The sequence below is a fragment of the Nilaparvata lugens genome, unplaced genomic scaffold, assembly GCF_014356525.2.
Source record: "Nilaparvata lugens isolate BPH unplaced genomic scaffold, ASM1435652v1 scaffold4365, whole genome shotgun sequence".
Classification (NCBI taxonomy): domain Eukaryota; kingdom Metazoa; phylum Arthropoda; class Insecta; order Hemiptera; family Delphacidae; genus Nilaparvata; species Nilaparvata lugens.
The window spans coordinates 1-27,478 of record NW_024090632.1 but is presented as its reverse complement, the minus strand read 5'-3'; the positions used below and the strand labels follow the sequence as shown (position 1 = coordinate 27,478).

Sequence of the window (27,478 nt, the reverse complement as noted above, 5' to 3'; positions counted from 1 at the left end):
TTTCTGAGTGATTGACTTGCTATAGGCCTAATTGCTACTATTAATCAGCTTTGTGATATTTTGTTATTGATTTTTATCGTATTCATTCCAGTTGATATTTTCAATTTCTATCATGGATATGTCGCTGGCTACCGCTGGCCTTGATTGGGCACGCAGTGTGGACGCAGCCATGGACCAACGCAGCCAAGCTTACCAGGCTGGGCCAGCGACTCGACCAATATGTGGAAGCAGGACTGAAATTTTTAAACAGGTATGATGATTATGATTTTTGAAGAGACGGATTCAAGGATCCAAAGGTTCAAATAACCCCACACGTCAACCGAAGCTTATTGTGTTCCCAAGTAGTATGTTAGTTAGGCAAACCAATACCTGTGTCCTTTACAGAAGTTTTCCCCTATGCTAACATCCCATTCATCACCTGGTTGCTTGTCGCAATCCAGTGTGATATTCTTGGCAATCTCTTCAGACTGATTACTCCTCGCGATCTACGTGAGTTCCACTCCTGGCCTTCGTCGAAGGTCCTTTCACTGAGGAAGGGGTGGCTAAGCTGCCTCTAGAGCGCCCGGCCACCCTTGACGCAGCCTCTTGATCCACATTTGTACCTGGAGTTTCACCCATCTCTGGTCTCTTGGGTTTTTCTTTTTGCCCCTTCAAAACTCTGCAGGTCAAAAGCCTTACCTCTCCCAAGAAGTGTTGCCTGGCCTGAATGGCCGCCCTTCTTTGAGCAGTGGTGAGTTTTGGCCTCTCCACCCACAAACTCGTGACCTATGTGAGTTCCACTCCTGGCTTTTTTGTAGGTCCTTCCGCTGAAGGAGGGGTCGCCAAATTGCCTCTAGGGCACCTGGTCAGCATCTTGACCCACATTTGTTGCTGGAGATTCACCCATCTCTGGTCTCTTGGGTTTTTCTTTTTGTCCCTCCGAAACTGCCCTAATGGGGCAGATCCATGAAGGCATGGGGTTTGAAGGCAAGGCAACTTATGGAGTTGCCTTGGGGTCCCTTTTAGTCGCCACCTATGTCAAGCAGGGATACTGTGGGTGAATTCTGGTTTTCAACACATTCATGAGTACGATGTTCGACTCAAAGCTCCCCCAACCAACAGGGGGGTTCAAAGAGGTAAGCTACCCTTTTTCACTTTGTTTTTTTTTAAATTATTCTTCCCCAATCTTTTTTTTTAATTGTATGACGACAAGTGTGTACACACATGTTCATCATGCATGTCCTATCGTTAGTGGCCATCCTTTATTAGAGTCTAGCGGAATCCGCGTGCGCGCTAGCTATGCAGGATTTAGTCGGGAGCATTCAAATCAACGCCGGACCGAGCCGAGGATTTGTGCAGTCTGCTTGACGCCCAACTCGAGCGTTTTCGGCCAAGCGGATTCTGCCTTCTTTCAGTTTAGTTCGATCTTCGCACATAGTGAGTTGCGCGATATTTGTATTACTGAGCCAATCGGCTTCAGTGCGAACGCAGGCAGATTCCGCTCGGCCGATCCGCCCGGCTCGGCTCGGCCCGGCCCGGCCCAGCTTTGGTGTGAAATCCGCCTTATGCTATTTTTTCCCTATGTTTAAGCTCACATCGAGCTGTAATACCAGAAGGATGATTATTCTCCAACGTAATTGCCGTGAAGGTTGAGGCATTTGTCATACCAGTGGACCAGCCTGTCAAACCCCTTTTCATAAAATGCTGCCGCAAAATGAGTTTAAGTAGGCTGTGACATTGTTTTGGAGCTCCTCGTTAGGTTGGAAGCTCTGCTCTCAAAGTTATGTCTCGAATTTGGGTAAAAGGTATAAGTTACTAGTGGCTAAGTCAGGTTTGTATGGTGGGCTATCGATGGTGTGCCATATTAGGTAATGTTTTTACTATAAGACTGTTCGTCTGACAATCGTATCGGACAAGTGAAAAGTTACGTTAGGCTCGATGCACATTCACGAAGCTAGCCAGTTGCGTTTTTACAAGTGGAGCGACTTTCTGCCGGCAGCCAATTTCAATTCAGTGCACACTTGTGCGTATCGACAGCGTCTCACTGTCGAACTACGTCAATTTGTACTCATAAATGTTCGAGGCTTGGGCAACTTGGCCATTAATCGTGATAGGAAAGTTCTGATTTCAAATTTTCAAAGTTTTTTGTAATAACAGATGTCAGCAATTATTATAAAAATCACAATTTTTGAAGGGATCAATTATTCATCGACAGTAATAAATAAATAATTCGGTTAATAACTAATAGAGATAATACAAATGAAGAGGAAATTGTACAGATTTTTCAAAAAGACATTTTACTTCTTTTTAAAATACAATAAATCTGTAATATTATAAAACCATTAAAATCAATTGAAAGCACAGGACTTACTCCAGGTGAAAATTGAAAATAAATTAACATCAGTGTCGAGTTATTTGAAGTCACATACACATGGGTCCATATGAGTAAAAACAGAGCATATGCTCGTGAGCATGGAGCATAAGGTTTTGCTGATGAGCATTAGGTAGAAGCATAAGCATTTGCTCATTTTTATATGAATAAGCTTTACCTTTTACTCTTACCTTATGCTCCTTAACTCTGGAGTGAATGCTCACGTACCTTGAAGATTTTTCATCAGCTGATTCGCCTTTGTGGCCTAAATTTGTTTTATAGGGAAAGGTTAGCGCTAAATATGCAAGTATAGACACCGCTTGTGTTTGGTCGTCTGCTCTGTTCTCTATCATGAATATCATATCATATCCCATTATATTAAACGAGCAATTTCTGTATATCTGTTTATATTTTTATATCTGGTTATTTATGTTCAACGGATCTCGAAAACGACTCTTAACGATTTTCACGAAATTTGGAACATAGTAGGTTTATGATATAAAAATTCGATTGCACTAGGTCTCATCCTTGGGAAAACTCGCTGAATGACATTAAAAGGATATATTCATCCTTGTCTGAAACAGCTGAGACTTTCGTCGTCTGTGGATAGTAAAAAGTGAGCGAGTGATTCTGTGGAAAATCAAAATATCGCATTCCCGAAATTCATAAGCTGACATAATATAGCCAGCTGTGAAATATAAACACGATCATTTTAGAGAGTTGTGTTCTGTTTATCAATAAATAAAAATAACGAGCGAAGCTCGGTGCCCCGATATTGTTCTCTATGAATAAGCAGGGGGCACCGCTTGTGTTTGCGTCGTCTGCTCTGTTTTCTATATTTATGAATACAGTTTTAGGTTAGTTGAGTTCTGAATTTTGAAATAGCGTGAAAAATGTCATCTCTATAATAATCTTCAGCATAATCTTATAATCTCAATAGCCTTCTTATAATCGTCTACACTCTCATCTTCTCAAATGCCTATTTCCTATTCTGTGATAGCTATCTTTATATCGGATTGGTATCTTTTGTATTTATTCTTTTGTTGGAATAATGGTGATATAATCATGGTTGAATCTAAAAAGAGTTTAATAGTTCTCAACTATTGCTTGTGATCGTATCTGGTATAGTTCTCTCTCTTACTCACACAAATTAGTTGAGCCATTTTACTATAAGCAAAAGGTGAAAAGCTGCTTCAGACTAGACTCACCTTTTTTGAAGCATTCGCTTCAAAAGTTGAGCAAATTCTCTAGTTTACTCATACAATTTTAATAATAATAATAACTTTTATCCACTTCATTGTAAGATTTTACAAAGCATAATAACATAAGAAATATCAAGTGCACTCCTCATTAGGCTAGGCCTGCGTCGAGGACGAGGCCTGCTTCAAGTACTATATAGAGCTACTTACATGAATAGTATTATCTTATGCCATTAAGCAATCTAAACAAAAATACACATCTTGCACAAAAAGAAACAAATTGATTACAATGCTTAGTTTATATAGCCTAGTTTACAGAATTAAGTCTTAACCTTCTACAGAAAATCGATAAGGAGGACTCTCTAGAAATATCGAAAGGTAAAACATTAAATAAACGAGGACCCTGAAAGGCTGCATGACCAGCCGCAGATGCAGTTACACATCTCGGCTCATACAGTTTCTCTCTGGCTTGACCACGAGTTGTATATCCATGTTCAGGAGTCACTGGAAAATCTAATGGTTGTTTAAATAAATATTTTAATAAGTTCAATTTATATAAATCCTCAAGGCTTAGAACTTTGAATTCTTCACAGATTAGGTTAGTGGGATATCTAATTGGTCTATTCAGACATATTTTTACAATTTTCTTATACTGCAAAATAAGGGTTTAAATGTTTTCCTTAATCTATTACAAACATAAGACATATGTGGCTCCCACCTTAGTCGAGAATCTATCATGATGCCTAGGTATTTTACAGAATCAATCATTTTGGGCATAAGTTTATACTTTTGAGCAAATGCTCAAATTATTCTTTTGATGAGCATGAGCAAAAGGTTTCGCTCACGTTTATTCATAGAAAATGGCTCAATATTTTAGAAGTATAAGCAAATGCTCAACTTTATTCATATGGCCCATTATGAATAATAGTTCTTATAATTTGATTCAGAGCAAGATGTTATTGATCAAGTACTGTAATAATAGTACATTTATTAATGGACTATTACTTTTACCTCAATGCAATAACAAAGTAGGCCTATGTTATTGTATTAAGATTAACTCCAAAGCATAGAACAGTTTTTTAAATGAAACTTTGAAAAAACATTCGAAAAATGTTGAGTACTGTACATATAGAATGGCTTAATATCCAATAGAACCAAAACTTCTTCAATTTTGATTATTTTTGAGAGCGAGTCATTCGACTTATTTAGAGACGCTGAATCCGAATCTGAAATCAAAATATCTCTATCACCATTTTTACGCGTTCTAGGTTGTTGAAGTTGATAATAAAACGCGGCTTGCCCGCCCTGACTTAAAAAAGTGGCGGCTGACATGCGTCAGCAGAGCGTACGCAAAACGTAAGGCCGGTTACAGAGCTCGACCGACCGTCAGTGCGTACGTCAGTCGCGCTTGTCTTGTACATAGATATTTCATGTATCCGTACAGAGCAGGACTGACGGCACGCATGCGCACGGTTAGGACCATGCGTTTTACACTGCGTACGAAGACCATCGGTCGAGCTCGTGCGCATCCGTTCCATTGGTCGACTGACGCGCTATTGAAGCTAATAGAAGCTTTCAGAGCTGTACTGATCAGTAGCCCGATCGCAACATAACCAATGTGCTGACACCTCTGCCCTACAATCAGCTGATTGTAGTTTTTCTATCCATTTCTTCATTCAATTCTAAATTTTTATTGGAAAAATCATATATTATTATTATCTACATTTATTTGATCCGTAGCTTAAAGTGACTGCAAGTATTCCCAATGGTGATACAAGCTCGAAATAACTCATCAAAATTTCTGATGGACATTCTGAGGTAGTTGAAAAATGTGTATCTTCATCCCCAAGCAATGATTTATATAATATGGTACTAAATTCCCTTTGAAATGCTCTTTGAGCGACCATCGGGTGAACTTGATATCTACGCCTTTTAATCTTTCGTTCACGAAGATAATAAGCTACAATTAAACAATCTGTAAAGGCGTCCAATTTGTGAGTCAGAAAAACTGATGTATGGATGCGTATGGTCAGGATGGTGCATACGCACTCACGTAAAAAAGCCTATGGTCGGTCGAGCATAGGAGCGGCCTAATGACCATGCGACCCTTGCGCTCTGGAGGAATTGTAACAATATATGTTACCAGTATATATATTGATGCCACTAAATACGTTGAAAGCTGAACAGAATTCGTTTCACTCGCTTGTTGTTTTGAAATGTACCTCTTGTATAAGACCATAAAAATATGAATCAATACCTTAGCTGAACTTGAATGAGTTTGAACTATTGGTTATTAAAAATGTGATATAACTCGTCAAAAAGCAATGAATGACTGGGAAAACCAGGCGTGATTTGAAGACTGTTCCAAAATCCATTGAGTAAGTGCATGAAATACCCTATATGTCAGTTTACTCGCGAAAACTCTGGCACTCCGGCACGTGAGCGTGCGAGGGAGGAGCTTGGTTGTCGGGTTCGGTGACGACAACCAAGCCCCCCCCTTGCACGCTGGCGTCAACGAGTCTCCCCGACAGCCAATCCCCTACTGGTTAAGAGGTTATAGGATGTTACTGGTTAGGTTATCCTAAATTCGGGACCAACACATAGGAGCAAACGAAACGTTGCTCACATCAAGTTGTGAAAACTAATAAAATAGTTCAATTAGGCCCCTGTTTCATAAAAACTAAGAAGTCCTGTAATACAGGAACAGCTGATTTTATCGGCTATATTGAGCATGTAATTGGAATGGTGATTCTCCTGTATTACGTGACTTATAAGTACTAGTAGTTCTGTGAACAGTAGACCTCACGCAGTATTCTCATCCACAAGTACCAGATGTCAACTGTTTTAAATGTTAACAAAATCAGTTCACGTTTGAATTTGTATTCCATATGATATAATTCATCCAGCTCCGTGATGATCTTTCTATCTGATGAAAATTAATTTTTCAGAATCAAAAATATTATAATTTCTCCAGCATTATTTAGTTCATTTGTTTATTTTTATTCACCTATTAAATTAGTTTTTTCGAATGTGAGAATATTGATACTGATGGGCACGCATAATAATACCATGACTGCAAAACAAAATATTGAAACTAAAGACCTTAAAGTGGCGATTAGACCAAATTTATTTAAAAAATGTTAGGCTAATAACTCAATCCTTTTAGATTATATTAGATTGAATATAACTTATCATACACATGATGAACATATGTGTTTGTCAACTTCCGTTCAATCTAATAGAATCTATAAGGATTAAGTTATAACCATTTTGTTAATAACTTTGGTGTAAACCCAGCTTAAAGATGCATACCTCTTCAATGTCTTTGATTGAAACTATAGACCTTATACAAATACAGTAATAGACTGTCTTCTCCACACATCTGTGTAATCACTTGTCAGCTGATTTATGATAAATAATTCTATAGTCTGATTTTTACTCTAATATTGGCGTATGAAGGAGGCTCCTTTTTCCTTTTATATCATCCTTGAAATTCAAAATTTCCAAAAACCTTGTATATACGTCGACGCGTAATTTAAAAAGGAACATACCTGTCAAATTTCATGAAAATGTATTACCGCGTTTCGCCGTAAATGCGCAACATATAAATATATAAACATTAAGAAAAATGCCAAACCGTCGACTTGAATCTTAGACCTCACTTCGTTCGGTCAATTATGAAACAGGGCCCAGGGGCCTGTTTCATGAAAGTTACAAGTCCTGTAATAGAAGAAAAGTTCCTGTATTACAGGTGAAAATTAAAAGTTTGTGTTTCTTAAACAATTTTCCATGTAAAACAATCTACAAGTCATTTGCCTGTAGAAGTAAATAATACAAGACATTATCATTTTCGTGTTTCGTAAAAAGAAACTTCCTGTATTACTGGATCTGTAAGTTGTTTAGACCATCCTAAAACTATTACAAGTGTAGGTAAAATCTTGAAAAGTGACATTTTGTTCTAAAGGCAACGTGTCAAAATGGATGAAGGTAGTAGTTCTAGAAGTGAACTACATGACTATGTTATTATTCGTAGGCCAAGAATTTTGCAAGGATAGAATTTCATACAAAATTATGCAGGAAACTTATCAATATAATGAACGGTTTAGATTAAGCTTTCCTCAGTAAAGTGTTATTGGGAATATTTAGAAAATCAATTATTTTAATTATTAACAATTTTTGATAATTAACATTTTTAGAACATTACTACTAACATAACTGTTATAATAAGTTATGTAAGTTAAGTAGTTATTATAATTTCTCAACTATTTATCATTAACAAATTTATTTTCCTGCATAAATGCAATTTGTCCATCGTCAGAAATTTGATAATATAGATTTTCCACAGATCTTATATTAGGCTCACTGGCTAATGAAAACATTAATTCATATAAAGGAACTGTAATACAGATGCATATTACAGGTGATTTTACAAGTGCAGAATTATTTTTATGAAACATAATTTTAAAGGATTGTAAATTTTAATTTATAAGTCCTGTAATACAGGCCCTGTATTACTGAGGTTTTATGAAACAGGCTCCAGATGTATTTCACAATCTGTAATCATTATTAATATGCACAACAAATTTTCAATATGGTTTGTTCAGTAATGACATAGAGAAAATATAGCATAAGAAGATATCCCATGGTATAGAGCGTTTATGTTCTAAATTTCACTGTTAACCCCAGCCTGATAGTTTACTTACTTCTTTTTCATGAAACTATTTGATTTGTAATCTCTCATTCTGTGCCATTCTTGCACTCTCAACCGGCCAAAACAGTAATAATAGACAGTAGTCGACAGTAATCGGCTTGAAATTTGGAACATAAACGACCAATACCATGGTTTATCTTCTTATGCTATCTTTTCTCTATGGTATCACCATGAATGATACAATATCACCACAAAATGAAACAGTATCACCACGCATGATACAGTATCAACACAATATGATACAGTATCGTCTCAACTATGTCATCTTCTCTCCATGGTAATGCATTCTTGAGTTTGCATTACTCATCACTCCAATCAGAAAACTTCATTAAATTTAATACAACTTCAGTACAGAAGTATGTCTCGGGAATTATTTAGGTTGTAGCTACTATAATGATGTCGTCGTCGTCTTCCTACGAGGATTAGGCTATTTGCCTGTTCCGACTTGAAACTGCCAATGACATCCATCTTTTGCGGGATACGCCCACACTTCTCCTCCCAGCTCCCAACCACATGAATACGACATGACTGTCCTGGGAATCCTGTCGCTCTCCGTCCTTTCAACATGATCTTTCCAGTTTTGCCAATTCTCTTCAATCTTCTACCATATGGAGATTATGTTGAGCTCGCTTCTTATATCGATTATAAAGCCTATCTCCCCTTGTGCACCCTTTTACTGCTCTGACGACAACCAAGCCCCTTGCACGCTGGCGTCAACGAGTCTCCCCGACAGCCAATCCCCTACTGGTTAGGAGGTTACTGGTTTTCGGGACCGTAGATGACAACCAATCCCCTCGAAAGTGGTTTTTAAAGGAACTCGGCTGACGGGGAGCTTGGTTGGCGCGTTCCCCTTGATAAGCTCAACTACGAGAATTGTGATAGGGACTATAGTGTATAGTGTATAGTTATAATGACAGTATTTGATTAACATTGGTGTTGCTATCCTTGTCTATCATTCGACAAAGCAGAAAGCGCTATTCTTTTATACCTCCACAACGTTGCCAGATCGTTTTCTAATAATGTAGAAATATAATTAATTGACAAAACTTTCAATATCAATTATAAAGAATTTTTTAATTTAATCATTGAAAATATTTCTCTTGATGAATAGAATATAACTGGTTATATTAAACAAGAATTAACAGTTAAATTAGATCACTAACACTCTACGTGGCCAAGTTTGATTGGCTACTGACATGAATTTACATTGACCACAGTAGACAGTAACGCGCACTGCAGCCCAATTACAATTATAACAAAAATTGTCTAGGTCCTCAGGACCAAGGGTCACGACTAGAAGGTTAAAGTTACAGTTTTACTGATTTATAACTAATTTTAGTGATTTTTAACTAGGTAATAGAAATGAAATGTATTAATGGTGTTGTTTAGGTGCGTTTGGAATGTGTGGTGAGTTTATTGAAGGCAGCTGTGGCTCCACTCAGCTCATTCATAATGGAGGCACTTGCTCTGAATCACCCTTTAACGGCCGCCATTCGCCAACAACTGCAACTGGTTCCAAGCAAAATGGTGCTGAAAAGTATCAATTCAATGAAACCTACAACACCGACCATGTAAGTAGAAAAATCACAGTCAATCAAATACAGTTGATAAAATCATCGAGAAAAGATTAGCAATCATAGAGATCCACTGTGAGAGACAGTCTTCAGAGAAGATTGCCTTAAAATTAAGGCTTCTCTGATTGGTTCTCGTGGAATTGAATCGCGGTTAAAACAGTTTTAACAGGATTTTGTGCAACCGGGCCTCAGTACCGTTCAGGCCTATTTTTTATGTGAAAAACATGGTTAAACGCATGTCAGGTGCCATACAAGCAGAACTAAGCTCGTCTCACAGCAGAGCTTGCAAGAAAGAATAAACGCAGTAATGGAGTCGTTTGAAAGGCAGGAGAACAGGTATTTTCACTCGATTAATAGTTTTATTCTTTTATTGATTCAACGATACACAATTATTTTTTAAAATAATTTGGTGTGTGATCAACAGGCACAGCCCAAAACTGTTCCTTCCCCGGATTTTGATTCATTAAAATAGGTTATGTTTCCTCCACTTCATAAAATGTTGCCTAATTTTCTGACCAAACACTTGAAGCAAGAAATTTTGAATTTAACATCTTTAGCGCATGGAAAGCACTTTACCAAAGAAAATAATTATGGACTATTGTCAATGTCTTAATACCTACAATATATTAGCAGAGTACCATACGCATGTAAAAAATTATTTAAGTGTTCTGAAAATTTTGAAAAAAATCTTTTTTTTCCTCCACCCACTGTCTAAAGTGCTTACTTTACTCCCTGGAACGTAATAAATACTAAAGAGTCACCTTTTCGCTCTCGAGATGAAAAAACAGGAAAACTCCCTAGAGCGTAAAAGTAACTCCATTATAACAAGGGAAGCATCTCTATTTTAAAAACGTACATTTGAATATCTACGTAGAAAACGTTCAAAGACCTTAAAGATGCATTAAGGTGCGTACAGACTTTCGCTCTGCTCCGCAACCGAACGTCACTCCAGCAGAGCGATTGATGATCGACCGGCGAGCAAGAGTCGTTCGACCGGGGAACGCGAGAAGATCTAACATCTTCCATAACGTTCATGATGGGTGCGTGGGCAGTGCGACTGTGGTTCGATGGTGGTACGATGGCGGTACGAGGGAGGAGCGTGCTCGGTGCTGGTTGGAAGCGCGAATATGTGTACGCAGCTTAAGACTCACATGCAGCGCTAGTGTTGTACTTGGAATTGAAATCGGCCATTGAGGGGGCAACCTATAAGATTATTACATAGCAATGCCTTTGTAATCTATAATATTACAAATATATAGATATAATATATCGTGCTAAAATACCCCAAAGGTGGACTTCAATTTCAAGTAAGAGCTATCATTGGGAAGGCATAGGCATTGTGAGTCTATATCTCTTTAAGGTCTTTGATTTGAAATAGGTGAGAAGGTCTAAGATCAGATGAGGAAGCATATAGAGTAGTCATTAAACCAAATAAATTCAATACCTCAACCAGACATTTGATGAATATATGAAATTTATGTTTGTATGCTAAAATTATTACAAACTTCATCACTGTACTAAAAAAATGTAATTTTTTTATCCTATGTTATTCAAAATACCAGCCAACGAATATTCCCATTAACAAATCAAATTTGAAACGGGAACTTCATCATAGCTGTAGTTGTGGCGGCCATTGTTGTTACAACTTTTGCCGACAGATAGCGCACAGCCACAGTATACATACAGTATGGAAACTCGGCTAGTACCCTGGCGCAAATATCCGCCATCTTGTTAGGAAGTCCCGCATTGTTATAGTATTGATGGGAGGTTCGGATCCCTTTACTGATCCGGATCAATTGATCTCGTTCACTGCCGCGAGCCAATCAGAAGACCAGGATTGGAAGTTCCTAAGGTCACGTGACGTGTCTAGTATTTGTGCCATGTAAAAAGCATTAGTTAGATAGGCGTTTGATTGACAGTTTCCATTCTGTACCTATACCTACAAGCCAGCTGTTTCTGTCTACTCTTTAGATTATGTTGTAACACATTGTTTGGTCACATACGGTTTTAAAAATTATTTTATTTGCAGTTTTTATAAAAATGTAGGTGAAGGAAAAATGTTGTGTATAACACGAGTGAAAAATGTTTTTTCTCCCTCAGGAAAATTGTTGCCCACGGCTTTGCCTCGGGCTTCAAACTTTTCCCTCAGGGAGAAAAAACAGTAATTTTCACTCTAGATATACAAATAACTATTAATACTACAGACAACCATTGGATCTGTGCTAACAGTTTCATAGTTTAACACTTAACTTACCTCTGTAGTTGAGTTTGGGAGAGGGGGGATATCATTGTACAAATCAAATTTATTTAGGCTATTCATTGAAATTGAAAAATATATAAACAAACGAATAAAAACTAACATAATAGAATAAAGCAATAAAGTGATAAAAATAATACTTCAATAATTTTTGTTCAATATATCAATACTGTAATTCGAAAACATCTACGGTATAACAAATAGAAACAGATGAGTGATGTCACAATTATTTTGTCAATATTTTGAACTATTTTCTTTGATAAAACTACTAAAAATATGTAAACAAATTAATCAAAAACAATATAAAAGAATAAAACAATGATGTAATGAATATTACACCAAAGTTATTAACAAAATGTTTATTTTCCGTCCTCATAGATTTTATTAGATTAAACAGAGTTTGACAAACACTTATGCACATCATGTGTATGATAAGTTATGTTCAATTTAATAGAATCTATAAGGACGGAAAAATAAACATTTTGTTAATAAGTTTTGTGTAAACACAGCTTAACACTTTAACAATAAGTTTGTCACTTCAACAATAAGAAACAGTTATTTTGTCAATATTTTGAACACAGCAATTCTATTTAGAGAAATAATAGCCTGTTGTATTAGGCTACATACAGAAATGTTTTTGCAAGTCACATTATGTTTCTTCTACATCAGAATAATTATCTAATATTACAATTAATATTTAATTACAACTAATGTAGTAATATTTATCTGATAAACAGTCTTTCTCAAATAGTCTCTCCTGTTTATCATTTGATCAGTCTTCAAAGAGATATCACAGTTATTTACTGCTGAATCACTGATATATTCCTGTGGGAAAATCATGAAAGTAGTTTGGCCCTTCTACAGAATCAATTCAATTTGCTAGCATCAATTTATTTCAAAACAAATAGAGTAGAAATGTTGTATGAATATAGAATTACTATTAATATAGAAACAGTGGTAATTATTTACAAGGTTGAAATTTTCTCACTTGAAGCCACCTTCAAGTAGGTACTCTAATAATCAAAATAGCCTATAATAAACTAACCTAGAATACATTTTTTCAATTTTAGCTTTTTTATTCTTTATAAATATTATATAGGCCTATATTATATGTTTTGAATGTATCCTAAAACAAGAATACAATAAATAAACTATAATAATCTAATCTAGCCTACTTTTTTATTAATTTTTGGGGATTTTATAATAATAGTAAACTAATACCTATAATAACTAAACCTAATTTTTTTTGTTTTTTATAATTTTATTAATTTTTTTGGGGTTTTCTTTAACTATTACATAATATATAACCAAGATAAACTAACCTAATTTTTTTGTGTTTTATAATTTTATTAATTTTTGGGGTTTTCTATAACTATTACATAATATATTACCCTGATAAACTAACCTAATTTTTTTGTGTTTTATAATTTTATTTATTTTTTGGGGTTTTCTATAACTATTACATAATATATAACCTAGATAAACTAACCTAATTTTTTTGTATTATAATTTTATCAATTTTTTGTGTTTTATAATTTTATTAATTTTTTGGGGGTTTTCTGTACTTGTTAATATAATATAACCTAGATAAACTAACCTAATTTTTTTGTGTTTTATAATTTTATGTATTTTCTGATGGTTTTATAATAATATATGGAAGTAATGCCTATAATGAATAACCCAAACCTACTCTATTTTTTTTTAAATTTTTACTTTTCTGGTTCTTATAATATAGGCCTATATAATATATACTTTTAGTAAGCCCAACATGAACTTATCTAAAGATGTATGATTCATGATGTCACTGTATATTTTTTTCAACAGTGAGTTCAAAATAACAAAATTAAGATTTTAGATTTTCTTGAGCAAGTCTAACAATGAAGAAAAATCACTTTTTTATTTCTTATGTATTTAATGTAGGCCTACATAATATATTTTCTTAGGATATACTCCTCAAACAAGATAATAAATTATTATATAAATGCAATGCCTATAATAACTTAACCTAAGATTTTTTTGGTTTTACATTTATATATTTTTTTATTTTTAATTTAGGCATTTTTTAATATATCTTAACTATTATTATTGATAATGATAATAACCTAGCCTATCATTTTTTTTAATTTTCAAGTTTTAATTTTTTTTGTTTTATAAAGGCATTTTTTTGAATATATCCTAACTAATGATAATAACCCAAACTATGATTTTTTTAAATTTCAAGTTTTTTAATTTTTTGGGGTTTATATAGGCTTTTTTTGAATATATATCCGTACTAACTATTATACCTATCCTAACCTAAACTAGCCTAACATTCCATTTTCACATTACATTCCATTTTTTATGTAGGCCTACATTAACTATTTTTCTTAATTACATTTTTTTTATTTTTCAAGGATGTGGAGGACGATGAGGAAGAGCCGGCCGGGGATTGAGACCTAGAGGGTGTGGAAGAGGCTGTCGAGGAGGCTGTTGAAGAGGCTGTCGAGGAGGCTGTCGAAGAGGCGAGTGGAGAGGCTTTCTGAAGGAGGCTGAGGTTCTAAATAAGCTGGAGCAAGTGAGTAAGTTTTACTGGAGCAATTTAGTGAGATGGAGTACTCAGAGATTTGGGCACAGTCTTTATTATGATTGAGTGATTCAATCAATTCATAAATATGAACATTTTGATTTTTTATGAGAAAGTGAATTTTTGAAATACAATTAGGAAAATTAAATTTGGAAAAACAAATTTGAGAATTTTCAAAGGAAAAAACAAAAATATTTCTAGGAGAAAAAGGTTTTGATTTTGAAATGTGGAACAGAATCTATTAAACTGTCAAATAAGGAATAGTTTCAATTGATTTGAAATGATAATGATGATGATTGAAAAATAGAAATACTGGTAATAATATTAACAACTGATTAATAATGATTAAACATTTTGTTCATAATTATCATACAGAAATAGTATTGCCTAAATTGAAAAAAATGGTCAATTGTTTAATATTTTTTCATTGATTGATGATGCTTGATTGACAGAGCTTAGTTGTGGAGAGGATATTCTTTCAAGTTAATTATTTAAAAATCACTCTCTCATTCCGCATAAAAATGAATTTTCCATTCTGCTTTATTCCAACGAGAGTTCCATTAAAGCTATTATATATTTTAAGAGTCCTACACCAAAATGATGTCCTAGCCCAATGCTTAGATGATGAACTAATCAACAAAAAATATTTTTCAACCAAAAGATGGTTCTGAATAGAAAACTGTAGCATTGAGAGAGAGAGAGATTGAGAAACAGGAAGGGATTTGAGCATGAATTATGTTTAGATTTATACTATTGCTATTTCAATAATATTGAATATTTATTTGAATAATATTGTTATTTATTAATAATTAAATAACACTAAGCCTCTGCACTCAGGTTTTTTCAAACCTTGCAGAGACTTGCTGTTTAATATATTTATATTTAATCCAATTTGATGGTATTTCATTCTTCATGTTAAATTGTATTATAGTTTTTTATTACCATTGTCATTGAAATTATGTTTATATTATTATGTTATATTGTTATGCATTCACATTTTTACCTATTCATTTTTCATTGTATATTGAATTTTACTTCTTTTTAACCATTGTCACTTGTAATTATGTTTATATTGTTATGTTATATTATTACATTATATTGGTATGTATTATATTAATATCTTAACCTATCTGTTGGTATTTCAATTAATATTATATATTACTTTTTTACAACCATTGTCATTGTAATTATGTTTTTAGGGAAAATAAAGATTTGATTTAATTTGATATTGCAGTTTGGTGGTTAACTCATTATTGATTGAACAGCAGTAATTAGAGCATTTCAGAGAAAAGCTACCTAGTTGAATTACGTTCTTTGAGCAACCTGGAAGGTAAAACAATTATTGGTGGTAAATAAAAAATATTTGGTTGGGGGGGATTTGTATACTGTATTTGAGGTATTCTGGGGATTGGACAAATACTTTGAAATGCAAATACCTTGACTGGCCCACACAGGTGGCCTCTGCCTCAAGGCGGCCTCGGGCGCCTCAAGGCCGCCTTCAGGCCTCAGACTCACAAAGTGTGTGGAACCGATACTTACATCACATTCAACAGTTTCTCATCACAATGATACCTCTACCACAACTGGTCGACAAAAAAAATTCCCCAAAACCCTATCATCCAAAAACCTTGGAGCATTCAATCCTCCATATTCATGATAATGCAGCAACATCTGAACGTCCAAACTGTAGAAATTCCTCTCAGAGAACAACAAAAGCAAGTCAAGAATGAACCGATTTGTTCCAACCAACATACAAAAGTTACTCTACCATAAAAAATCCAGTTCCATCTGTTTAAAAGCAATGTATTTGTCTGGTACAATGACTGTACCAGAAATTCATCTGAACCTCCCTCAAATTTATGAAATATCCTCTGCTTTGGCCATCAAAAGATCAACTGATTTTTTGAAAAATATATTTTGGCCTATCAGACTTATCAGTCAACTAGGCTGAAATAAGGAAACCTGTCCAGGAAATGCTCAATAGTAATTCAACTATTCTTGGATGAAAGAAGTTTTGGTTCCTGAATCATGCATGGTTGGTTATATGATTACTGTTTACTGTAAAAGACTGAAAATATTCCTAATAATTGAACCCTACAGATCTGTTTTTCTTTTTGGAGGACTTTGTATTAATTAAACTATTCAAAATGACAAATTTCAGTTGAACTAGATAGTAAATAGAAATTGTGGGCTCTTGAACAATCTTGACAAATATGAAGCTATGAAACTTATTTACTGTGAAAAAACAAAATTTCCCCAAATAGTCGAATAATTTAAACAGTTTTAGGATAATATGGTAAAATGATATTGAGAGGGTATTAAGGTCAAGTCAAGGTCGAGTCGTGGCCAAGTCAGAGTCAGTCAGTGGTCAAGGTGGAAGTCAAGATTGAACCAGAGCCTCAATTTTCTACTTGAAACATTGCAATTATCTGTCTTGGAGTTTGCAGACTTGAAACTGCAATTATCTGAAGGTAGAGTGCTTTCATTATTCTATTGATTTATGGGATTGGCCAATGCTACATATCTGGACTAATTTACAGAAACATACATGAAGATGATTAATTTTTATTATTGTAAGCGATATTCTACTTTAACTTTTAGGCAGATATTAATTTTTGTTCAGTTTAATTTTAATTTAGATTTTAATTGAATGTATTTATTTATTCAGTCAAGTATTATTTATTGTCAAACAACAAACAGATGTGTTTATTATGCTGTTAGTATGCATTTTCAGTATTTTGTTAAAATTGATTTGAATTAGAGGTAGGAAATGATATTGAAATACTTATTATTCTTAATTATAATTATCTACTTTGTGAAGTATAGGGAACTATGTATGTTGAAGATAGATAATTATTATATTATTGGAAATTTAATTTGCTTATTTGAGGGTTTGTTTTTTAGAGGATTATCGCCCCGGTTGCACAAAGTCTGATAGCTTTTAATCCCGATTAAATTCCATGAGAACTAATAATCAAAGAAGCCTTATTCTCAGAAATGCCTATGTATTGAAAATTTTGGGGTCTAATAATTATTCCTTTCTATTTATTTATTTATTACTGTTATTACACCATCAATTTAAATTGGGCGAGGACATGTTATGCCTTTCAGTGATATGTTCTATTTTTGTAAATAGAGTTGGAAATCGCTAAAAAGTAATTCTATTTTATGAACAAATAGAAAATAATAATGTATTCATGAATTTATAAAAATTATCAGCTGGAAATTAATTATTTAAACAATGATCGAGTGAGGTTTGCAGTCTCCCTGTCTGTCCATCAAGCATGATCAATCAATCAATTCTAAATTTGAGGTATTTAGAGGGTCTTTGGGCATGGTGTGGGGGGTGGACAAATTTATTCATTTTTCATTTTCAAATACTTACCTTCAAAAACAAATACAAATACCTTAACTGGCCCACACATGTGGCCTCTGACTCAAGGCGGCCTCGGGCGCCTCAAGGCCGCCTTCAGGCCTCAGACTCACAACATGTGTGGAGCCGATACTTACGTCACATTCAACTATATCTCGTCACACTACACCTCTACCACAACTCGTAGACAAAAACCCAATCACCCAAAAACCACAGAGAATTCAATTCTCCATCTTCATAATCATCATGATAATACAGCAACGACCAAACTGTAGAAATTCCTCTCAGAGAACAACAAAAGCAAGTCAAGAATGAACCAGTCTGTTCCAACCAACATACAAAAGTTACTCTACCATAAAAAATCCAGTTCCATCTGTTTAAAAGCAATGTATTTGTCTGGTACAATGACTGTACCAGAAATTCATCTGAACCTCCCTCAAATTTATGAAATATCCTCTGCTTTGGCCATCAAAAGATCAACTGATTTTTTGAAAAATATATTTTGGCCTATCAGACTTATCAGTCAACTAGGCTGAAATAAGGAAACCTGTCCAGGAAATGCTCAATAGTAATTCAACTATTCTTGGATGAAAGAAGTTTTGGTTCCTGAATCATGCATGGTTGGTTATATGATTACTGTTTACTGTAAAAGACTGAAAATATTCCTAATAATTGAACCCTACAGATCTGTTTTTCTTTTTGGAGGACTTTGTATTAATTAAACTATTCAAAATGACAAATTTCAGTTGAACTAGATAGTAAATAGAAATTGTGGGCTCTTGAACAATCTTGACAAATATGAAGCTATGAAACTTATTTACTGTGAAAAAACAAAATTTCCCCAAATAGTCGAATAATTTAAACAGTTTTAGGATAATATGGTAAAATGATATTGAGAGGGTATTAAGGTCAAGTCAAGGTCGAGTCGTGGCCAAGTCAGAGTCAGTCAGTGGTCAAGGTGGAAGTCAAGATTGAACCAGAGCCTCAATTTTCTACTTGAAACATTGCAATTATCTGTCTTGGAGTTTGCAGACTTGAAACTGCAATTATCTGAAGGTAGAGTGCTTTCATTATTCTATTGATTTATGGGATTGGCCAATGCTACATATCTGGACTAATTTACAGAAACATACATGAAGATGATTAATTTTTATTATTGTAAGCGATATTCTACTTTAACTTTTAGGCAGATATTAATTTTTGTTCAGTTTAATTTTAATTTAGATTTTAATTGAATGTATTTATTTATTCAGTCAAGTATTATTTATTGTCAAACAACAAACAGATGTGTTTATTATGCTGTTAGTATGCATTTTCAGTATTTTGTTAAAATTGATTTGAATTAGAGGTAGGAAATGATATTGAAATACTTATTATTCTTAATTATAATTATCTACTTTGTGAAGTATAGGGAACTATGTATGTTGAAGATAGATAATTATTATATTATTGGAAATTTAATTTGCTTATTTGAGGGTTTGTTTTTTAGAGGATTATCGCCCCGGTTGCACAAAGTCTGATAGCTTTTAATCCCGATTAAATTCCATGAGAACTAATAATCAAAGAAGCCTTATTCTCAGAAATGCCTATGTATTGAAAATTTTGGGGTCTAATAATTATTCCTTTCTATTTATTTATTTATTACTGTTATTACACCATCAATTTAAATTGGGCGAGGACATGTTATGCCTTTCAGTGATATGTTCTATTTTTGTAAATAGAGTTGGAAATCGCTAAAAAGTAATTCTATTTTATGAACAAATAGAAAATAATAATGTATTCATGAATTTATAAAAATTATCAGCTGGAAATTAATTATTTAAACAATGATCGAGTGAGGTTTGCAGTCTCCCTGTCTGTCCATCAAGCATGATCAATCAATCAATTCTAAATTTAATTTGGAAATTAAGAAAATGTAATCACAAATCTTGTAATATAACTTTTTTTACAATAATAGATTTGAAATTGGTGAACTAGCATAACAATTTTATTATTGGAATTAATAGCTACATATTATGATATTCAGTTGAAATTTGATAATGATACTCGATTGATAATAATTTATTATTGTAGGCCTAAAATCATCATCATTATCATCATCATAGAAATGAATGAATGAATAGTGGATAAATTTGTGATAATAGGCTATATATATAGTGACTGTTAAGTGAGCGAAGTGAATTAATTTTGAATATGGATTGAATTTTTATTCTTAATAAGCAATGAAAATGAAATGAATTGATCTTTGTCACTCACCCTACAGACACTGTACCCTCCTCTCCAGAGTACTCCTTACAAATCACTTTTCCTTACATTGTTTCTAATGTCCTTCACTCAAATATATCCTGCCTCTCCAGAGCCTCCTCCACTATAGCATCTATTTCCGCCGCCAGCCTCCTTGGGATTTTGCAGGCCTTTAAATTTTCCTTGTTTTTTCGGTGCTGAAAACAAAAATCAAACCTTGAATGATTATTTATTTTAACAATCATTATCATACATTGTATTGTCTTCATAAAAATTTGTTTTATTCATTCATTCAAGAAGAGAATTGCTCCATTCTCATTAAGCATGATTCGCTGAATCGACTGTATTGTAGACTATAAATTGTTAAACCCTAGCAGATCGCATTAGGTGACGCCGGCGATTCCAACCATATTCAATCAAAGCTTGAGCATTTTCCCTCTGCCGTCACCATAATGAGGTTTGCAACAGTGTGCACAATGTTTGATATAGAAGTATTTATTGAAAGCATATATTTGTATCTCTATCTCGTAGCATTATCAGAGAAATCAATGTTGCTGTATGGAGTCAATTGCTAAAGATTATGGATTAGGGCAGCAGCAAATTAAAAAAAAACCAAGTGGCACTTCTTGCTGCTGGGTTATCCATTGTGAGATTCAGGTTATAGAGTCAGTATCTTATAAATCTCTTATATAGATAGCTCTATCTATTTCCAACTCCACACAGTTGCCGAATTGTTACTAGACTATGCACAAATATAAACTACCAAAATATTTCATTTCAATAATGAGAATTTATCATCAAATTATGGAAAAATATATCTCCATGATGTATGGAATATATTTAAGATATGTTTTATAATTATTAGAAAGAATCATTAATCAATATCATATCAGATTTACAGGGAATACTTGAATCAGAGCTATCCACTGTAGTGGTGGAAAGAAAAAGTGGCAACAATGACTTCCTATCATTTCCACTGTCTTTATAACATGAATCTCACTATAGCTGTTCCATTCCAATCTATATCATTCAATTACATTTTAATTGTATATAATAATTAATATTCATATAATGATTCAATATTTTGTATTATACAGAACATTCCTAAAGTCACACACATTCAAATAAACATATCTGTGAAAAGTGGGGTTTTATATTCATTGTGTGGCTACTGGAAGATAGCATCACTGTTAATGAATGAAAAACATGAATGTGTACAGATTATAACATGTATACATTATTGTTTTGTGTACGATAATGTAAAAGCATACCCTTTTTCCAATAGCAAGGAGTGTTCCTTCTTGAACAGTATTTTACCAGTATTCAATGCCCCCCAAATTTTGTTCCAGTGGGGTTAATTTTCAGTTTATTCAGAGTATAAAGCCTACTTTTAAAAACATCCAAGATAACCCCATTTGAAAAAATGTAGAGGCATTAGAATAGGTTTCCTGTGAAAGACAGTTCGAAGAGGAACACTCCTTGCTCTTGGCAAAACCACATGCTCACATTAACATACTCAACAAAAATGATAATAATGAAAATAAAACAATACTGTAGACCTGTTGTAACCTGCACACAATAAATTTTTTTAAATATTTGTCTTTTTCATATGAATAGTGATGCTATCTTTTGGTAGACACAAGTAATACAGAGCGGTGCAGAGGAAATGCATGTTTTTCGAACAGCCAGTACTCGTCAATGGGAGGGGTATTGCCCTGGAACGAATGTTGGCAGATGACCCATACTATGCCATTTCAGTTGCTATGGGCATTGGAATGTACAACATCATGTGTTCGCTGTTAACAAGGTTTTTTTAGAAACAATGAATCTGTAGTCACAGTACAATATTTTTCCGTCAATATTTTATAGTTGGGCATTGAGGTGCAATGCCTGATCAAAATATTGTACTCTGATGGGTTGCAGCGTTTAGGAGTACTAGTTCTCTGATGAAAAAGAAACCACCTGGTCTTCCCCATTCCCTGGAAAATGTAGAGTCAGAACGGCAGTTGTTACTAGTCCTAGATGATTGAGACGAGGATATGGTATCAGGACTTGACGACACTAACTCCGTCTACATTTTCAGGAGTATGAACTGAACAGGGAAGACCAGGTGGTTTCTTTCTCATCAGAGAACTAGTACTCCTGAACGCTGCAACCCATCGGAGTACAGTATTTCGATCGGGCATTGCACCTTGAGGCCCAACTCTAAAATATTGACAAAAAAGCATTGCACTGTGACTACAAATTCATTGTTTCTAAAAAAAAACTGCTTCACAGCGAACACACAATGTTGTACGTTCCAATGCTCATAGCAACTGAAATGGCATAGTATGGGCCGTCTGCCAAAATTCGTTCCAGAGCAATAACCCCCCTCCATCAGCCAGTACTAGCGGTTTGAAAAACATACGTTTCCTCTGCACCACACACTGTATAAACATCCCATTATTCATAGACAGGTTTATTAGGATTTTTGCGACTTAATGAAATTGCGTACTCATATTATTAATAATTCAATATTCAATTTTATCTAATAATATAATTAATCAATATTTTGTGATATTGTTATAACCAAATACTGTCATATTGTAATTACTGCAATATTTACTTAGAAATATGTTGTTACACTTACAGTTTGGATGTAATTTTTCAACATGTCATACGGAGTGTGCTGGGGGTTTGGTGTCCTCTCAAAGGGCACCAAATAAGAGAGGCCCACCCACGAGTGCCTTCCATCCCCCAACCACTGCACATAGAACGAAATTCTATAAACATCGTTGGAGCACACTGAAAACAAACATGAAGAAAAAATTAAACTTATTCTGCTTATTGTAAAAAACTAGTGAATATGAATACTGTAATAATCTACTCTAGTAATAATCAATTGTAATAATCAAATACATGTTGGTGCATTACAAATGTTGTAATTTTAAATTATGAAAGAGATAGATATAAATGAATAGATGAAAATTCAAAAGGGCGATAATAATATTGTTATGCATATAATATGAATAATTTGTATAATATGTAATATATCATTGCATTTGTATATGAATAAAAATAAATGAACAAAACAAGAAATGCAATAGCGGACTATCCGGAGTATTGTACAAGTAGATAATGTTGATGACTTACTTTTTCTTTTGTAGAATCTCCCATCATTGTCTGTTACAATGTGGCAAGGCCAAAAAGGCTGTTTGCCGATTCTTCCCTACATAATATCCCCTAAGACTGAAATTAAAAAACAATTACATTTTCAAACTAAGTAACAACAACTATATATATGTATAATTCTTTAAAACGAGTAGTTATTTCATTTTTTTCACATTTAAATCATCTACTTGATGGGCTAAAATCATACAAACATATAATTACAAAAATATTTGGCCTCCACATCTCCCCTTACAGCCAAACCATTCCTCCACAATAATGACAAAGTAGCCATTATAATATATATTTATTATACATACATATTATGTATAATTCTTTATAACAAGTAGTTATTTCAATTTTTTCACATTTAAATGTACATCTACTTAATGGGCTAAAATCATACAAACATATAATTACAAAAATATTTGGCCTCCACATCTCCCCTTACAGCCAAACCATTCCTCCACAATAATGACAAAGTAGCCATTATAATATATATTTATTATACATACATATTATGTATAATTCTTTATAACAAGTAGTTATTTCAATTTTTTCACATTTAAATCATCTACTTAATGGGCTAAAATCATACAAACATAGAATTACAAAAATACTTGGCCTTCAGATATTCTTACATCCAAAACTGATATTTACTTATTTATTGATATATATATACATGATATCACATCCAATCCACTCCTCCACAATAATGACAAAGTAGCCATTATAATATATATTTATTATACATACATATTATGTATAATTCTTTATAACAAGTAGTTATTTCAATTTTTTCACATTTAAATGTACATCTACTTAATGGGCTAAAATCATACAAACATAGAATTACAAAAATACTTGGCCTTCAGATATTCTTACATCCAAAACTGATATTTACTTATTTATTGATATATATATACATGATATCACATCCAATCCACTCCTCCACAATAATGGCAGTGTACAATTCCTCATAACAAGTAGAAAATTAAAATGAACATAATGTCCCCTAAACCTAAATTAAAAAACAATGATATTTTCAAACTAAGTAACAACTATACATATGTATAATTATTCAAAACGAGTAGTTATTTCAATTTTTTCACATTTAAATGTACATCTACTTGATGGGCTAAAATCATACAAACATAGAATTACAAAAATACTTGGCCTTCAGATATTCTTACATCCAAAACTGATATTTACTTATTTATTGATATATATATACATGATATCACATCCAATCCACTCCTCCACAATAATGGCAGTGTACAATTCCTCATAACAAGTAGAAAATTAAAATGAACTGTTACTCATGGAGCAAAAATGACTTATAATGTATCACTGCTTTTTTTATCCAGTGAGTTCATGATAATAAATTGAGATTTAGTGGGCATTTAGGATGCAAGTCCAGCTTGAACTACTTTAAAGAGTTATGACTCATGATATTTCACTGTATTTTTCTATTTTTTGTTACAGTGAGTTCAAGATAATAAATTAAGATTTTGTGAGCATTCATTTTATTCTTATTATTATTTTTTTATTTGTTGGCCTCCCATCACCCCTTACAGCCAACCCGTTCCACCACATGGCGCCAAGTGACTGAATGAGTATGCTTAGGCAAATTTTACAGATTTCATAAGGGTTTGAAATGATGGCCCCATCCATTGATATGGAGATGGGACAGCTATTTGACTCATTTCTGTTCTGCCTGACATATTTCCAGAACTCTTTTGGTGCAGAGAGCAAGGTTAGTTCAGTATTATGAGTCATCAGCATTGGAGTATTGTTTATTGGGAGCGACTTGTTCATACAGGCTTGACATTTGGAGCCTGAGTCTTTGTAAAAATTAGGTTCTTCTTCAGTAAACATGCAACATGTTGTCTCAATGGACACTTTTCACATTGAACAGACTCTTGTCGACCATATATTATTTTGTTACAGCTATTGCATATTTCTTCACTTGGCGCCATTTATTATTATTATTATTCTATTATCATTGAAAATATTACTACTATTATCATCTCCTCTATGATGAGCTTATTGCATTTAAGATGGAATACTAACAATTGGGACAATTTTAACTTGTAATTTACTTAACAAGTGAATTATAATTTATCACTGGTATTTTTTTAGCCAGTGAGTTCATGATAATAAATTGAGATTTAGTGGGCATTTAGGATGCAAGTCCAACATGAACTAATTTAAAGAGTTATGAATCACAATACAGTATGTCACTGTATTTTTTATTTTTTGTTACAGTGTTTATTTTCCGTCCTCATAGATTCTATTAGATTAAACGGAACTTGACAAACACATATGATCATCATGTGTATGATAAGTTATGTTCAATCTAATAGAATCTATAAGGACGGAAAAATAAACATTTTGTTAATAACTTTGGTGTAAACACAGCCAATAAGTTTGTCACTTCAACAATAAGAAACAGTTATTTTGTCAATATTTTGAACACAGCAATTCTATTTAGAGAAATAATAGCCTGTTGTATTAGGCTACATACAGAAATGTTTTTGCAAGTCACATTATGTTTCTTCTACATAAGAATAATTATCTAATATTACAATTAATATTTAATTACAACTAATGTAGTAATATTTATCTGATAAACAGTCTTTTCTCAAATAGTCTCTCCTGTTTATCATTTGATCAGTCTTCAAAGAGATATCACAGTTATTTACTGCTGAATCACTGATATATTCCTGTGGGAAAATCACGAAAGTAGTTTGGCCCTTCTACAGAATCAATTCAATTTGCTAGCATCAATTTATTTCAAAACAAATAGAGTAGAAATGTTGTATGAATATAGAATTACTATTAATATAGAATCAGTGGTAATTATTTACAAGGTTGAAATTTGTCACTTGAAGCCACCTTCAAGTAGGTACTCTAATAATCAAAATAGCCTATAATAAACTAACCTAGAATACATTTTTTAATTTTAGCTTTTATATTCTTTATAAATATTATATAGGCCTATATTATATGTTTTGAATGTATCCTAGAACAAGAATACAATAAATAAACTATAATAATCTAATCTAGCTAATTTTTTGGGGTTTTCTATAACTATTACATAATATATAACCCAGATAAACTAACCTAATTTTTTTGTGTTTTATAATTTTATTAATTTTTTGGGGTTTTCTATAACTATTACATAATATATCACCCAGATAAACTAACCTAATTTTTTTGTGTTTTATAATTTTATTTATTTTTTGGGGTTTTCTATAACTATTACATAATATATAACCTAGATAAACTAACCTAATTTTTTTGTGTTTTATCATTTTATTATTTTTTGGGGTTTTCTATAACTATTATATAATATATAACCCAGACAAACTAACCTAATTTTTTTGTGTTTTATAATTTTATCAATTTTTTGTGTTTTATAATTTTATTAATTTTTTGGGGGTTTTCTGTACTTGTTAATATAATATAACCTAGATAAACTAACCTAATTTTTTTGTGTTTTATAATTTTATGTATTTTCTGATGGTTTTATAATAATATATGAAAGTAATGCCTATAATAAATAACCCAAACCTACTCTATTTTTTTTAAATTTTTACTTTTCTGGTTCTTATAATATAGGCCTATATAATATATATTTTTGAATGTATCCTTTAACAACAATATATTTCATAATAATACAAGAGTAATGCTTATAACTAAAATATAAATATTTTTTTTTCAATTTTAACAGGAGATATGACGATGTGTGAAGCGTTGTCTGAAGGCTGATGAGGCTGGAGAACTGGAGGATGATGAGGAAGGGAATGCAGACACAGGGGAAAGAGGCAAGCTGAGGCTGGAGAGGCATTTCGAAGGAGACAAAGGCTGTAGTGCTAAAGATGCAAGTAAGTACTGGAGCAAGGAGTTTTTATTATGAGTGATTCATTCAATCATTTCATCAATATGAAATTTGGATTTTTATGAGAAACTGTTTTTTTTTTTAATTTTGTAGATACAGTGGAAAATTATGATTTATAATTAATTTGGAAAATACTAATGTCAAAAATATATCTAG

General features: G+C 33.1%; 1 protein-coding gene across 5 annotated transcripts; it reads left to right on the top strand.

Moving 5' to 3' along the window:
• Window positions 1–27,469, top strand: LOC111049482. Of its 5 annotated transcripts, none has more exons than XR_005573758.1 (4): window positions 1–250; window positions 9,650–9,831; window positions 14,485–14,649; window positions 27,155–27,469. XR_005573758.1 is itself a non-coding variant. In XM_039444358.1 (3 exons), the coding sequence occupies exons 1-3, from the start codon at window positions 113–115 to the stop codon at window positions 27,171–27,173; spliced, it is 339 nt and encodes a 112-aa protein (XP_039300292.1). In that variant the 5' UTR covers window positions 11–112; the 3' UTR covers window positions 27,174–27,461. The 5 variants fall into 5 exon arrangements, 1 of the variants encoding a protein (XP_039300292.1); XR_005573757.1 differs by lacking the exon at window positions 27,155–27,469 and adding an exon at window positions 22,903–23,896 and having other exon boundaries at window positions 14,485–14,645; XR_005573759.1 differs by lacking the exon at window positions 27,155–27,469 and adding an exon at window positions 22,903–23,896.
• The last annotated feature ends 9 nt before the right edge of the window (window positions 27,470–27,478 follow it).

What these genes read in the sequence shown, in the direction of transcription:
- LOC111049482 (XM_039444358.1), top strand. Translation starts at nt 113, where the DNA reads ATGGATATGTCGCTGGCTACCGCTGGCCTTGATTGGGCACGCAGTGTG. An exon ending in GGACTGAAATTTTTAAACAG is followed by an intron (nt 251 to 9,649) that starts GTATGATGATTA and finishes GGTGTTGTTTAG; the next exon opens with GTGCGTTTGGAATGTGTGGT.